Consider the following 14665-nt stretch of genomic DNA (forward strand, 5'->3'; position numbering starts at 1 on the left):
GAGGCTCGAGTCAAAATGCTGGCCCATGTATCATGGAATTATAGCCTTAAAATATCCCACCGACTCTGGCTATTAGAATTTCAAATTTATCATTATTATTGGAATAATAATATATCAAAAGGTAAAGAGAAAAATGGTATTTTTATATGTTAAGTTTTTAAATTTTGAGGGATTATTATATATTTTTTCAAGTCGAGGGTTTAGGTGAAATACTGTTAGAATTTGAACTAAAAAACATTTTAATTAACAGTTTAAACACGGAAATTTGAAGCTAAAGTCTCCGTTTACTTTTACTTCACATCGATAACGACAGTACCCCGTTTGGCTCTTAACTTTCTGCCAATCTAAATCTTGGATCTTCTGGTTCATTTCGACTAAAATGGCCACATTCTCTGTACAATATCTCTTCAAAGAGCGTAAATTCCCCTTCATTTTCGCTCTCTCGCTTCTGCTTATAACAGTTGCCGTTTTTGTCTTCACTGCCACCACCGGCCCCGCCTCTTCCCTCATCTCCTACTACTTTCAACAACTCCCTCTAATCCCAAACGCCACCATTTCTCAGACACAAATACCACCACCATTTCCATCTGGAAACGTCGTCGTTTCAACAACCATCACTCGGACACAAACACCACCGCCACCTCCTCCATTGGTTTCTAAAACCATCACTGAAACAGAAGAACCACCACCACTTCCGTCTGATAACCCCTCCCTTTCAACAGTCTTCCCTAATGTCCCCACTTCATTTACTGACAATAGCACAAGTGACGGTAATAATACTGGCACTGTTACCGTCGGTCAATCGGATTTGGATTTAATAAAATGGAACATGTGTAGACCAGAGGCGGTGGATTATATACCGTGTTTAGACAATTATCAGGCGATTAAACAGTTACAGTCAAGGAAACGGATGGAGCACCATGAGAGACACTGCCCCAGCCCGAGTCCTAGATGTTTGGTGCCATTACCTTCCGGTTATAAGCTTCCGGTTCCATGGCCAAAGAGCAGGGACATGGTGAGATTGTTTGATACTTTTTTTGGTAAGATTTGTTTATTTTTAAGATTTTTGTCTTTTCTTTCCTCTTGAATAGATCACGAGGATTAAATAATTTCATCTATGGTGGTAGCATTTTAAGCATAAATTAGCTTAATTATTACGCTGTTGTATTAACTAAGCTCAGATTTGTTAATTAAAAAAATAGGTAAGAAGCTCATTATCGTTTAGCTTGGAAAATTTTCTTAGTGTTTCTTTCTTATTTTGTCCTTCATTAATTTTTTACCATTAATGTTATTTTACAGTTCAGAGGTAGTTCAGAAGTAGTGTTCTAAACCTAAATTAGCTGGATTATTGGTGTGGATCATACTGTTTCTGTTAAAGTATGATGTTAAGTTGAGGTTTAAATTAATAATTAAATGAGATATAAGAAGAAACAAAGCTAAATGTTATTTGAATAAGTGATTGATTAAATCTCATAAATGTGAAGTGAAGAAAGAGAATTTAATCTTTTAAATGAAAGAATTCAGTCTTTTAAAAGAAGTACATATGATTACTTTTGGAAATTTTATGGGATGATTTTCGTTAGATTAGAAAATATCATGATATTATTGATGTGGTTTTACAGATTTGGTACAACAATGTTCCACACCCTAAGCTTGTTGATTACAAGAAAGACCAAAATTGGGTGCGCAAGACTGATGATTATTTTGTTTTTCCTGGGGGTGGTACTCAATTCAAGCAAGGAGTTACTCACTACATTGACTTTGTACAACAGGTATGATATAAAGATGATCAGTACACTTTATGTAGTAAATTTGTTTTGTCACATTTGCTTTGTATTGCATGAACATCTTCGCAGCAAAATTCTTTTCTTGATGTGTCATCATGGATTTGTATTCTAATGTGTTGAAATATATTTCTTTTTTACCCTTTCCTTCTTTTTTTCTCTTCTCAATTATTGGTTTCTTCTAGACTTTTTCAACTATTGAATGGGGGAAGCATGTACGAATTGCTTTAGATGTTGGTTGTGGTGTTGCAAGCTTTGGTGGCTATTTGTTGGACAAAGATGTCATTACCATGTCGTTTGCCCCAAAGGATGAGCATGATGCCCAAATACAATTTGCTCTAGAGCGTGGCATTCCTGCCACACTTTCTGTTATTGGAACACAAAAGCTACCATTTCCAGATGATGCATATGATTTGATTCATTGTGCACGATGCAGAGTTCATTGGTATGGAGATGGTATGTGGCATTATGCTTTCTTAACATTAAGTTTCGAGGTTCTTGCTATGTTTTTATTGTCATCATTTTCATGATTGCCATCATCATATTAGTAGTGTAGTATTATACTATAGAACAAATATTTATTTCTCTTGCATTGTGAACCATTATAGATATCCTAAAACTCTTGTGATGCTTCGGGCTGAAAACGCAGGTGGATTACCACTAATAGAGATGAATAGAATTCTTAGGCCTGGGGGTTTTTTTGTTTGGTCTGCTACACCAGTTTATCGTCATGACGAAAGACATCGTAATGTTTGGGAGGGTATGTTAGCATCTGCTCCCTCTCTCTCTCTCTCAAGCACATGAACAAAACATGGTTAACAAAATTTTTTCTTGATGACTTGTGCTATTCATCTCTTTTTCCTTTGATTATCTGGGTTAGTAAATAATAAGTTATGTTTTATAGTTTGGGCTATAATTTTTAAGTTAGTTAACTTGGATGTTCATATCCATGTTTTTGCAGCTATGGTAAATCTGACGGAATCAATGTGCTGGAAAGCTGTGGCTAGGGGTGTTGACAGAAGTAGAATTGGACTTGTAGTATTTCAGAAGCCTGTTTCATATTCCTGCTATGAAAAACGGAGAGAAAATTACCCTCCTTTATGTGATAAGAAAGATGAATTGAATAGTTCATGGTATATGTTTGAATATATTATATACTGTCACCATATTATTCATACATACATGTCTATATGGTCACACATGCACACACACACGTGCACAGAGTTATTTGGGCAGCCATTGATTTAAAAGAAAAGGTAAGTTATTCTCATATTTTATTTGAGACAGGAGCAGGTAAACCTATAAGTTCGGTTGTAATATTATATTCACTTGTTATTATCACTTTATACTAAAATTGTAATATTATATTCACTTGTTATTATCACTTTATACTAAAATTGCTTCTAATACTCCCATTCTTTGTGCTAGGTATGCACCCCTTAGTAATTGTCTTTCCAGACTTCCAGTTGATGGCAAGGGAAAATTTTTCAGATGGCCTGCACCCTGGCCCCAAAGGCTTAGCAGCAAATCTCCAAGACTTTTATCTAAACTAAATGCTGAGGAAACATATATCAAGGATAGTACACATTGGTCAGCACTTGTCTCAGATGTTTATCTGCGGGGTTTAGCCATAGATTGGTCAAATGTGCGGAATGTAATGGACATGAATGCCAGTTATGGAGGGTAAGAAATATCAAGTTTGTTAACTGGTCAAGCTGCTGCTTCTTACTCTCCTTTAGTTGCAGTGATTTGATATATAGTTATTCTTAAATTTCTTTATTCTTGTTTTCTACACATGCATTTTCTATCTGCCTTGTTATTATTTTGTGTGTTATTGTGTCACACGTCTTTTCTTTATAATTTAGTAACAGTAGGCCTAGTTTTTGACATATTAGTTGAGACCTGCTCTATAGATACTGAAGTGTTGAAGGAATTACTTCATCCAGTGAAACTAAAATTGCATAGGAAAGCTAGCAAATTCTGTTGTGATATTTTTTTTGTAAAATATATCCAAGAATTAGAGTTTTAAATTTGTAAGGAGAGATCATCGAAAATAAACCAAATTTCAAAATTGTACTAGTTTTCAGTGAAATTATTTCCAAATAAGTTTAGCTTTAGGACTTCAATTTTTTGCAGTGGCTAAAGGCCTGAATTTGTCTTTGGTTAGTGACTCATATTAGAAGGTGGATTCTCTTGTTTTTTCCTTGATATGAATGACTGAATTATACACATAGGAGAAACTCATATTACCATTCTAACAATCTAGTGCTACCAATTGAAATTGGTCAGATAAATTGTCTTATGGCTACTTGGTCATGCTTTAACCTTGTGCTGATATCAAGATCTTGCCTTTTTAACAGATTTGCTGCAGCACTAATCGATCAACCTTTATGGGTGATGAATGTTGTCCCCATTGATGCTCAAGATACTCTATCCACCATCTTTGATAGGGGACTGATTGGAATCTATCATGACTGGTGTGAGTCTTTTAGCGTCTACCCTAGAACATATGATCTACTACATTCCAGTTTTCTCTTCAGATCTCTAACACAAAGGTAGTCCTTTCTCTAAGTGTTGCATCTCGTCCTCTGTACATTTCTACTTTGTTCTTTCATATGCTTCCCTGTCAATTTTGCAAATTCAGGCTATGATGCATGTTTAAATTGTTATTATGGTATCTAAATGAATCACAACTTTCTCGTTCCAGATGTGACATTATCAGTGTAGCTGCAGAGATGGATCGAATATTGCGACCAGGTGGATACCTTTTGGTTCAAGACACCATGGACATGATTAACAAGCTTAGGCCAATTTTTCTGTCACTTCATTGGTCAGTGAATGTTTCTCAAGACCAATTTCTTGTTGGTAAGAAGGGTTTCTGGCGTCCAACAGATGACGAGCCCAAAACCTGAATGGCTTTATGACATTGCTTATGAGCTCGGGATAATCCTTCAACACGTTGAGGTAAAACTACAGAGAAATTATCCCTTTCCTTATCAATGGTAAGAGTTCGCAATTACATATAAATTTGTGATATGCTCTCCCTGTATTTTTTTTTTTTGGGACAATTTGTATGAAGAAATAACAAAATCCATTTTTTAAAAATAATTTTTAGCAACGTCGTCGAGGAATTACTGAATTACTATTGTCCAAAATCCAAACTAGTGAGATTTCGTGGAAGCTTCACTGAAGATAACGAAGATATCATTATGGCTGGTATTCGTAAAAACCAAAGTCTGGCTCATTTGCTTTGTAATCAGCTACTTTTTTGGGAAGTTTAAGCTAAATAGTTGAAACATTTGTCTTGATAGATGGCTTACTCGACAAAAGAGTGAGGTTTTAAGAGTAAGGGTTCGAATACTTTTCCGACAATATTTTAATTTGACTTGGTATAGTGATTTAGTATCGAAGGGACGGTCCAATCCAATCCAAGAAACATTCACTATTTTGTAACTGAGATACACATAAACTTCAAATTATTACATAGATTATTTAGACTGGCAACAAGAAACCAGAAAACCGTAATCTAAAAGACAATATGTTAGGATGAAGACAAGCATGGAACGGTCTTGTCCTTTATGAGCTTGCCATTACTAGCTGAAACACTCCTTGAATAACATCCAGATTCATCTCTGTAACCGTAGCTCTGCTCTGTCAAGCCTTCACCAGATTTCACAGAATTCTGATCCTTATTAATCTCCATCCATCCACTAGAAACTTGGTTGTTATTAACAGAACTCTTAATCTTCCCAATCGAACGTTGCTCCACAAACGAATGACTCACATTCGTATAAAGCACATATTTATCCTTCTTCTTCGATCTAGCCACATTTAGAGTCGCCAGTTCAAGAGGAAACCGTCTCCGAATATGAACATAGCTGACCAAACGACCGGTCTCAGTTCTCACCTCCACTGATCTCCTTACCTTGACCCTTTGTTGCACCAATTTATAAGCTCCTTTTTTGTCAAATTTTAAGTGATTTTTGTACCTGAACTGCCTCACAGCTCTGGTGGTCAAATTGCCTAAACTTGACTTCACCCATCCCACAAACATGGTCCTTCTCTGAGCTGTAACCTGATATTTTCCTTCAAGATACTCGAAACCTTCGTTAGTTTCAAGGCTCAGATTTGGATAATGATATACTGCAGAGCTCGCTTCGACTTCAGACGAGCTTTGGTCTAACCAAATATGCAAATTCGCATTCGTGAGCCAGTACGAAATGGCATCATCAACTCCAATGCTAATCTTATGTCTCTTTCCATCTAAAACATAACCCAGAAACGGGCTCAAATCGATGTCATAAGAAGGCAAACTAAAAGCGCCGATGGCGACCACCGGTGCCCAAAGCAATGGATTAACACCATGAGTAAATATAACTGGAAACGGGGCTTCTGAGGCGATAAACCTCCCATCAATTGTGACAAAAACCTCTCTGTAACACCCGTTACCACGACTAGTCGTTAAGTTATTCAACTCTATATAAGAATTTGGAGGGTTCGAATACCAAAACTCATCGTTTCCATGAGATGAAACGTACAACTCCAAGATTGCTCTGTAAGTATTACGCGGGAACTTAACTTTCCTGTAATGGAAATCCGATTCTTTCTCAACGCGAAACCAAAATCCTCTCTTGTCACCGTCTTCTTGAGATATTGGAATGATCAAATCAGCAGGAGGGTCGTTATATTTATCGGATTCAAGCCCTGAGTTTAGATTAAAATTATGGATGGAGAGGGTAGACGGAGCGGCAAGAGAAACTAGTTTATCTTTCACAAAAAAGAGATTGACGTTAACGTGGTAGGCGCCGGTAACAGCGTCGTTAGCGATATTTTCAAACATCATGGTAACATTGAGGTTGGATTGTAGGAGGAGAGAAGAGTACCTCCTTATGTCTTTACGTACTTTCCAGAAATCACCCGACTTGCAAGGCTCGGCTGAACTGGTACGAAGCAGCTCGGAGCCGCCAAGCCACAACCCGGCGATGTGGGCGTACTGTTGACCTTTGGATATGGCGTGAAATTCCAGGATGACGTGTGACCAGGGGTGGGGGCAATCGGAGGGTGGAAAGTAAGGGATGGTGAAGGGACGTTTGTTGAGGAAGCTGGTGAAGGAGTGATCGATTATATTGCGAGTGCATGCGGGAGTCACGCGATCAGAGGGTGGAAGAGGGTGAGTAAGCTCAATATACTCCCGGGGGGGAGTACGTTGAAGGTGGTGGGGAGTGGAGGAGGAGGAGGAGGAGAGGAGGAAGAAGAGAGCCAAAGGTAGAATATGAACATGCATTTTTGTTCGTGTGGTTTGGCGTTTAAATTTGGTGGGCTTTTTATAGAAAAAGTTTTCAATATTTTTTTTTATTATGAGAAAACTTTATATAACCTAAATCGATAATATAGAATTAAACCGATTATACTAAATATGAAACCTACGATCATAAAAACAATAAAGTTTTGAAAGTGATTTTAACATTATAATAAAATTTTGGTTAAATTGTTGAATTTAATTATTTATTCAATATTAAATTAATTACACGAAATAGGTAAAACCTCGTATAAGAGAGAGGGAAGACTTGAGAGTAATTATGAAGCAATAACAGAAGACTTGAGAGTAATTATGAAGCAATAACAGAATTTTGGGTAAGTTTTACAAGTTATATCTGGGTTCAAAAGTTCAGCTTCTTCAGCACATAGATAGTGTACCTCCTGGTCTCTGTTTCATTACGTGAATCAATTAATTGTTAATTACTTAAATTGATAAACCGAGTAGATATTTATGGGGTTCTAAACAAATCGGGTCAGCCCAACCAAATGTAACGATTCAAATATTCAAATGGATTAAGCTTCACTTGTCTGGTCATTTGCCTCTCCAACCAAAGGGGTCTAAGTTTGCAGTATTTGATTTGATTTTATTTTTCTGAAATAAGTTCCATCTAATAGATTCCAAATGATGTACAAACAGAGTAAAAATTTCAGAAAATGGAGTTGCAAGGTATCTACAATAATCAAGATCATTCTGTATCCAGATTCTTGTGGCCTCTGTAGACACATATGACAACAAGGAATATATGGATGAGTCATTCTGTTCATTATCAGCCCTGACTTACCAGAGTAGCCCATAGCTTGTGGCTTGTGCTATGTCCCCTCCATGGCCAAAAATATCTTATAAACTTCATTAAACACTCTTTCCTGTTTTATTACAACACTATGCCAGCACAATAGAAAACATTTAGTCTTTCCTTTCTGATGGGAATGAATGAGACTGGTGACCTAGTGATAAGGTTTGTCAGTGTGGCTATACAGCAATTCTATTCCTGAGAAACTTTCAAGAAGGAATTTAATATCACTATGGTTCAAATCCAGATAAATGATTTCGATCAAGCTTCAGAGAAGGTTTTGGGTTCCGATTTAGGGAAGATCAACTGATACCGTTTTCCTTCTGTTCTTTTTTATACTCTCAGTAAAAGACAGATAATATGATCGTTGCAGGAATCAGCTCATAAGCACATATCTTTCAGTGAAATGATGCCAAGTTCAAAGTTCTGAATTTTGTGAAGACCGGTATGATCTCTAGTTAACATCCCAGTTTAATTAATTGTGGTGCCAAAATTAGGGTTTGTTTGTTTGTTCAAGGATTATTGCTTTCTGTTTTTGCAGTAATGACAGAGCAAGAGCTTGTGTTGGAGGGCGGTGCCCATTTATAATCTTGACCGTCCACTTTTATTGAATAATAGGGTCCCAGAATTTTGTTAAATTGATTGTTTCTTCAGTTTGAATTAACCATATTAAACAGGATAAGAGAGGGAGAGAAGACTTGAGAGTGATTCTGAAGCAACAACAGAATTTTGGGTAAGTTTTACAAGTTATATCTGGGTTCAAAAGTTCAGCTTCTTCAGCACATAAATACTGTACTTCTTGGTCTCTATTTCATTATGTGAATTAATTAATTAATTATTAATTCCCATACCTTGTGCTATCTCCCGTCCATGGCCAAAAGTATCTTATTAACTTCATTAAACACTCTTTCCTGTTTTATGACAGTACTATACTGGCAAAATAAAAAACGTTTACTCTTTCCTTTCTAATGGGATTGAATAAGACCGGCGGCCTAGTGATTAGGTTTGTCAGTGTGGCTATAGAGCATTTCTATTCCTAAGAAACTTTCAAGAAGGAATTACATATCGCTCTGGTTCAAATCCAGATAAATGATTTCGATGAAGCTTCACCGAAGGTATTGGGTTCCGATTTTAGGAAAATCAACTGATGACCTTTTCCTTCTGTTCATATTTATACTGCGTAAAAGGCAGGTCATAAGCACGCATCTTTCAGAAAAATGATGCTAAGTTCAAAGTTCTGAATTTTGTGAAGACTGGAGGGATGCACTTTTAAAAATACGAATTTTTTATTTATTTAATTTAATAATTATATGATTGATCATCAAAATTAAATTTACTTTAAAAAAATTTGATTCAAAAGATTTCTCACCATTAGATGAAGTAATAGTTTTAATAAACAGGAACAGTAAACAAAATGCCCCTCTAATTTCTCACCGCCACTTGTCTCTCAAATTTAAAGGATAAAAAAGTCATTTCATCAAAGGTGGGTGGGTAATGGTTATTCGGCCTACATAATATATAATTAACTAAAATTGGACAATCTTAACCGTCCATTTTTGTTAAATAATAGCGTCCCAGAGAAGTGTATTTCCCCACGTACAAACACCTTTCCAATTGTCCTTTTTCTGGATTCAAAATAAATTTCTGATGTGAGAGTAAAAAATTACAAGAGCGGAATTAGGCTTTATTTTCGGAGAATAATATTATATTCTCAAAATTAAATAAATAAATAAATAAAAAGTCAAATTTATTTTTTACAAATTTTATTACAATAAACTTTTAGTGACCTGAGAAGGAGAATGGAGAGATCTGATTTCGTATAATCAGGGTAGGTAGGAAGCAATCTAATAAAAAATAAATAAATAAATAATATTTTTTAATACATAAATAAATAGATTAGACGTTATATTTGTACCCACCTACCTATACGCTCACGTACTTTTATTTTAAAAAATACTGATTCCAAGCCCAAGTGGCCCAGTAGACTTGGTACTACAACTACGAAGACGAATTGTTCAATAGTCTAATCTAAGCCGGCACCATCTTTCAATTTATCCAGGACAGGACGACTTGTCGTTTTAATCACCGCAGTAATCTTATATTAATTTATAACTGAACCACTTCAAATAAATAAAATAAAACTACCATTTGCGTTTTCAAAACTCTAACTGCTTCTTCTGTTTCAGTCTAAATTAGCTCGCCACCACGCCAACATGACTTCAGTTTTATATACAATTCTCAGAAAGTGTTTCAAGCTTTAGTTTTTTCGTTCTATCTGCTAAGTTTTTCTGCTATTTCATTTCTCATTTTCTTAGTTGTTATAGTTTTGATCGATGGACGGGCATTGGAAGTTCGGTGGATTACAAGTTTTGCTTATTGTTCTCGTTTCTCGTAGTCTGTGTTCGTGTTGGTCGTTGAATGATGAAGGTGCTTGATCACGAGTTTTTCTTTCTTTCTTTCTTTTTCTTTTGTTTTTTATTTTCTGTTTGGTTCTCGGGACAATGGCGGAAAGTTTGTGATTTCCTCTATGTCGTTTTGTTATGAACACAGCAGGTTTGGCGTTGTTGAAGTTGAGAGAGAGAGTGGTGAGTGATCCGTCTGGTGCTTTAAGGAATTGGAAGAGTAGTGGTACGGAGGACCATTGTTCTTGGTTTGGCGTTGAGTGTTCTGAGGGCAAAGTTGTCATTCTGTGAGTAATTTTGTTCTTTTCTTTTCTGGAAAACTTCTTTTTAAGGGTCAGCTTCGGAGAAATGTGCAGAAGAATTTGAGTTTTCTTTAGTAATTTTTATTCATGTCCTCATATTTTTACTTAACCGAACGGACGGTTGCTGATTATCAGAGTTGGCTGTGCTTAGGATCAACTTTGTTCGTTATTTATCATTTGTAAATGATTTTGGGTAATTGATGGAGATAATAAAATAGATCTTAAATGTAGTGGGTAAGAACTTGAAAGGAGAAAAATTAGAATAGTTTTGGTTTTAAGAATTTATTAAGAAATGGATCTTATTAAATTTTAAACCTCTGCGTGTAAATAAAAGGGATTGCAATTTTAATGGACACCTATTTTATATTTGAATTGATTATAAAGATGAATGTGTTTAATATGCAGGAACTTGAAAGATCTTCGCCTTGAAGGAGCATTGGCACCTGAGCTCAGAAGATTGACTCATATAAAGTCTATGTAAGTAGCTACAGTTAGTGGTTACATGAGGATGATGTGCCTTCTTCTCTTGCTCGAAATGATTCAGTGTCTTCTTTCAGTATTTTGCGCAACAACTCTTTCACTGGAATTATTCCTGAAGGATTTGGACAGCTGAAGGAATTGGAGGTGTTGGACTTGGGCTACAATAACTTTAGTGGACCACTTCCATCTGATCTTGGCATCAATGAGTCACTGGCAATCCTGTAGGCTGATAATATCTAATGGTTAATTATTGCTACAGACACCTTGTTTCATTATGCATAGTGATTCAATTTTCTTCTCGCATTACAGTTTACTGGACAACAATGAACTTCTTGGTGGCCTATCTCCTGAAATTTATGGACTTCAAATGATATCAGAAAGTCAGGTAGATGAAGCGCTCCTGTCTCATGCTGCCAAAAAAGGATCATCTTGCAGCAGAAGATTCATTTCTTGGTATGTTGGCTGTAGAGTTGAGATTAATTCCTTCGAGGTTAATATGCTATCCCAAATTATGGTTCATCAGTGCATTGTTCTTACACCATCGAAGTGTTTTCTGTGTAATTTTTTTCTTCTAATTTTCATGAATTTGAAAACGTAAGTGCCTCCTTTGTGCATAAGACCTCATAATGACTAATATATGTTGTTTCTTTATGTTTCTTAATGTTAGTTACATTATGTTTCTGTGTTTCTCTCTCTTTGCTAATGATCCCTTTGTCTTTGCTAGGAATAATGTCCAAAATGAAGATGTTGTTCGTAGGATACTGCTGCAAGATGTACCCAGAATTGATTTTAGTGGTACTTATGGTGGAACTGCACCACCTCCTGCAGAATCTCCGTTAAAAGCTCCTCTTCCACCTGCTTCTGTTACTCCATCAGATAATACCACTAACGATTTTCCTGCTCCACCTCCTCTTCCTTCCCCACCTCCTCTTCCATCCCTAATTCCTTCATCATTTCCAAGCTCCTCAAAATCAGAAAGGAGTTATTCAAAGTCTGCAATGCTGGGTGGAATCATTGGGGGCACCATATTGCTCCTCATTTTAATCATAGTCATATATCTCTACAGAAGTCACAAGGTATCTACTGTCAAACCTTGGACCACAGGATTGAGCGGACAGCTTCAGAAAGCATTTGTAACTGGTACTTATTCTTTTCTCAGGTGAAAATCATTTATAAGGGTATCTCTGGTGCCAATCAATTGAACACAAACAATCGAGCAGTGGCTGAAAAGAGGAGACTTTCAGAAGGTTGAAATGTATTTTTCAATGGTTGGCACCTATCAATATATCCTAGACCAGAGATGGCAATTCATCTTTCTCCATAGATCAGTAGCCTCACTTGTTTTATGAGTTATCAATCACAAGGAGATATTCTAGGGCCAGAAGCAAAACAAGTCAAATGGTTGTGGTCTTTGATTTCATTTCGAATTCGGGAGCTAAAAAATTGTTTTTAGTTGCTCTCTGATTTGGTTAAATTTCTTCAAAAATTCTAATTTGCATACTGAAATTGTCCACCTGACTTAGATCCGGTCTATATGCTCATTCTTGGGAGAAGTATATACAGTAAATGCTTGCCAGCTTGCATGTACATTACAAGCAAAGAGAGAGGAGAACTGCATCTTTCTTCCCTGCATCTTGGTTTAGTATTTTTATCATGTTGATGTTGTTGTGCCTGTGTAATTAGATAATTCAATATTCATTTCAGGCGTTCCAAAGCTTAAGAGATCTGAGCTTGAATCAGCTTGTGAAGATTTCAGTAATGTAATTGGTTCTTCACCAATTGGTATGGTATACAAAGGGACATTGTCCAGTGGAGTTGAAATATCTGTTGTCTCTGTTGAAGCTGCATCAGCCAAGGATTGGTCAAAGAATTTAGAAGTACAGTTTAGGAAGAAGGTAGTACTTTATGAACAAGCCAAAGTGGTGTTTATGCTATCTGATTGTTCTAAATATTTTTATGGTTATGTTTTGCAGATTGTCTCATTATCAAAAGTGAACCACAAGAATTTTGTCAACCTTATTGGGTATTGCGAGGAAGAGGAAACTTTCACTAGAATGATGGTGTTTGAATATGCTCCTAATGGAACTCTTTTTGAACATCTACACAGTAAGTGGTTGATTGTGCTGTATATTAGGCAATTTGATGGGCAAACCATGTTTACATTTCAATAGAAGTGCTAGTTGTTCTGAAGATGGTAAATTATTTGTTAATAAACATGGAATCTACACAGATAGTGGAAAAAATAAAAAAATAAGTTGGTGCATTATTCTCAGAATTACTTGTAATGTGATTTTGATAACCCGTTATTTCAGCTGATTAGAGTGTTATATTTTTGGGTCCTGCAGTTAGAGAGTCCGAGCACTTAAACTGGGGAATGCGCATGCGCATTGCAATGGGCACAGCATACTGCCTAGAGTATATGCACCAGCTAAACCCGCCCATAGCTCACAACAACTTGAACTCTTCGGCTGTCTACCTCACTGAGGACTTTGCAGCCAAATTGTCTGACTTCAGCTTCCAGAATGAGATAGCTGCTTCTGAAATGGGAACAGCTAAAAAAGAGCTTTCAGATACACCATCAGAATGTCTAAAAAGTAATGTGTACAGCTTTGGCTTATTATTATTTGAGATGATGACGGGCAGGATGCCGTACATGGTAGAAAATGGTTGTCTTGAAGATTGGGCTTCAGATTATCTGATAGGGGATCAGCCCCTTAAAAGTACAGTCGATCCAATTCTACACACTTTTGAAGTGGAGCAGCTGGAGAATATCGGTGAATTGATAAAATCTTGTGTCAATCCCAACCTAAAACTGAGACCATCAATGAGAGATGTCACTGCAAGACTCAGAGATATTACTGGAATTACTCAAGACGTAGCAATCCCCAGGCTTTCTCCTCTTGGGTGGGCAGAGCTCGAGATTTTGTCCACAGATGCAGTCTAGAACATGAAATTTTCACTGTAAGTATGAGAACTTCAAATTTTATCCTCCTCTTTGTTGACTCTAGGTCGATAGTTCTTGTATCTATTGTAGGCCAATGAAATGCTAGTTGTACAAATCCGTGGAAATTTGGTAAATCTTCCTTGTTTGGGTTCTCTCTCTCTCTCTCTGAATTGTCTGTGAAAATGTATAAGAAAATTACATTACACCATTCTTATTTTACTTACCATATGTTGAAATGATCAATCAACATAATGCCAATCTTTCAGTTGTTTTTATGTAGAGGACTTCGTCTTAATAATATTGACTATTTCAACCATGACTAAGTTTGAAAAGTAGAGAGATTATGTAATTGCCTATTAATTTATCTGACGATCAGATTTCAGAGAAGACTGATTTGGTGGCAGAAGTTTTTTTTTTTTTTTTAATGTTCTTGATCAAAGTCAAAGCATTTAATCTACAATAAAATTATGTGTACTCACTTTAGATACACAAATGTATACACATTTATATATGTCATCATTTGATTGGATGATTTTGAATTAAGAATAAAACAATAACCAATCATATGATGACACATATGAGTGTGTATATATTTGTGTACCCAAAGTAGGTACACATAGTATTGCTCTTTAATCTATGCTAT

At 36.2% G+C, this 14665-nt stretch overlaps 3 protein-coding genes and 1 long non-coding RNA gene across 8 annotated transcripts; 3 read left to right on the forward strand and 1 right to left on the reverse strand.

Moving 5' to 3' along the window:
- The first annotated feature begins 321 nt into the window (after positions 1 to 321).
- Positions 322 to 4930, forward strand: LOC123193534 (probable methyltransferase PMT23). Of its 2 annotated transcripts, XM_044606564.1 has the most exons (8): positions 324 to 1015; positions 1623 to 1772; positions 1970 to 2240; positions 2434 to 2544; positions 2746 to 2917; positions 3213 to 3467; positions 4145 to 4339; positions 4492 to 4930. In XM_044606564.1, the coding sequence occupies exons 1-8, from the start codon at positions 380 to 382 to the stop codon at positions 4694 to 4696; spliced, it is 1995 nt and encodes a 664-aa protein (XP_044462499.1). In that variant the 5' UTR covers positions 324 to 379; the 3' UTR covers positions 4697 to 4930. The 2 variants fall into 2 exon arrangements, with proteins under 2 accessions (XP_044462500.1, XP_044462499.1); XM_044606565.1 differs by lacking the exon at positions 2434 to 2544 and having other exon boundaries at positions 322 to 1015.
- A 252-nt stretch (positions 4931 to 5182) lies between these two features.
- On the reverse strand, positions 5183 to 7068 carry LOC123193535 (peptide-N4-(N-acetyl-beta-glucosaminyl)asparagine amidase A-like). Its single transcript, XM_044606566.1, has one exon. The coding sequence runs from the start codon at positions 7066 to 7068 to the stop codon at positions 5326 to 5328; it is 1743 nt and encodes a 580-aa protein (XP_044462501.1). The 3' UTR covers positions 5183 to 5325.
- Positions 7069 to 7937: 869 nt separating this feature from the next.
- On the forward strand, positions 7938 to 8740 carry LOC123193709. Its single transcript, XR_006497122.1, has 2 exons — positions 7938 to 8339; positions 8436 to 8740. It is a non-coding gene; the product is annotated as an uncharacterized LOC123193709 (long non-coding RNA).
- Positions 8741 to 10023: 1283 nt separating this feature from the next.
- LOC123192644 (probable inactive receptor-like protein kinase At3g56050) lies at positions 10024 to 14282 on the forward strand. Of its 4 annotated transcripts, none has more exons than XM_044605270.1 (10): positions 10024 to 10321; positions 10445 to 10583; positions 11004 to 11075; positions 11156 to 11299; positions 11388 to 11531; positions 11803 to 12154; positions 12238 to 12325; positions 12783 to 12973; positions 13052 to 13184; positions 13424 to 14282. In XM_044605270.1, exons 1-10 carry the CDS (start codon positions 10228 to 10230, stop codon positions 14020 to 14022), a joined length of 1956 nt encoding a protein of 651 aa, XP_044461205.1. In that variant the 5' UTR covers positions 10024 to 10227; the 3' UTR covers positions 14023 to 14282. The 4 variants fall into 4 exon arrangements, with proteins under 4 accessions (XP_044461205.1, XP_044461207.1, XP_044461206.1 ...); XM_044605271.1 differs by having other exon boundaries at positions 10025 to 10321; positions 10448 to 10583; XM_044605272.1 differs by lacking the exon at positions 12238 to 12325 and having other exon boundaries at positions 11803 to 12218.
- The last annotated feature ends 383 nt before the right edge of the window (positions 14283 to 14665 follow it).

The sequence above is a fragment of the Mangifera indica genome, chromosome 12 (genome assembly GCF_011075055.1).
Source record: "Mangifera indica cultivar Alphonso chromosome 12, CATAS_Mindica_2.1, whole genome shotgun sequence".
Classification (NCBI taxonomy): Eukaryota; Viridiplantae; Streptophyta; class Magnoliopsida; order Sapindales; family Anacardiaceae; genus Mangifera; species Mangifera indica.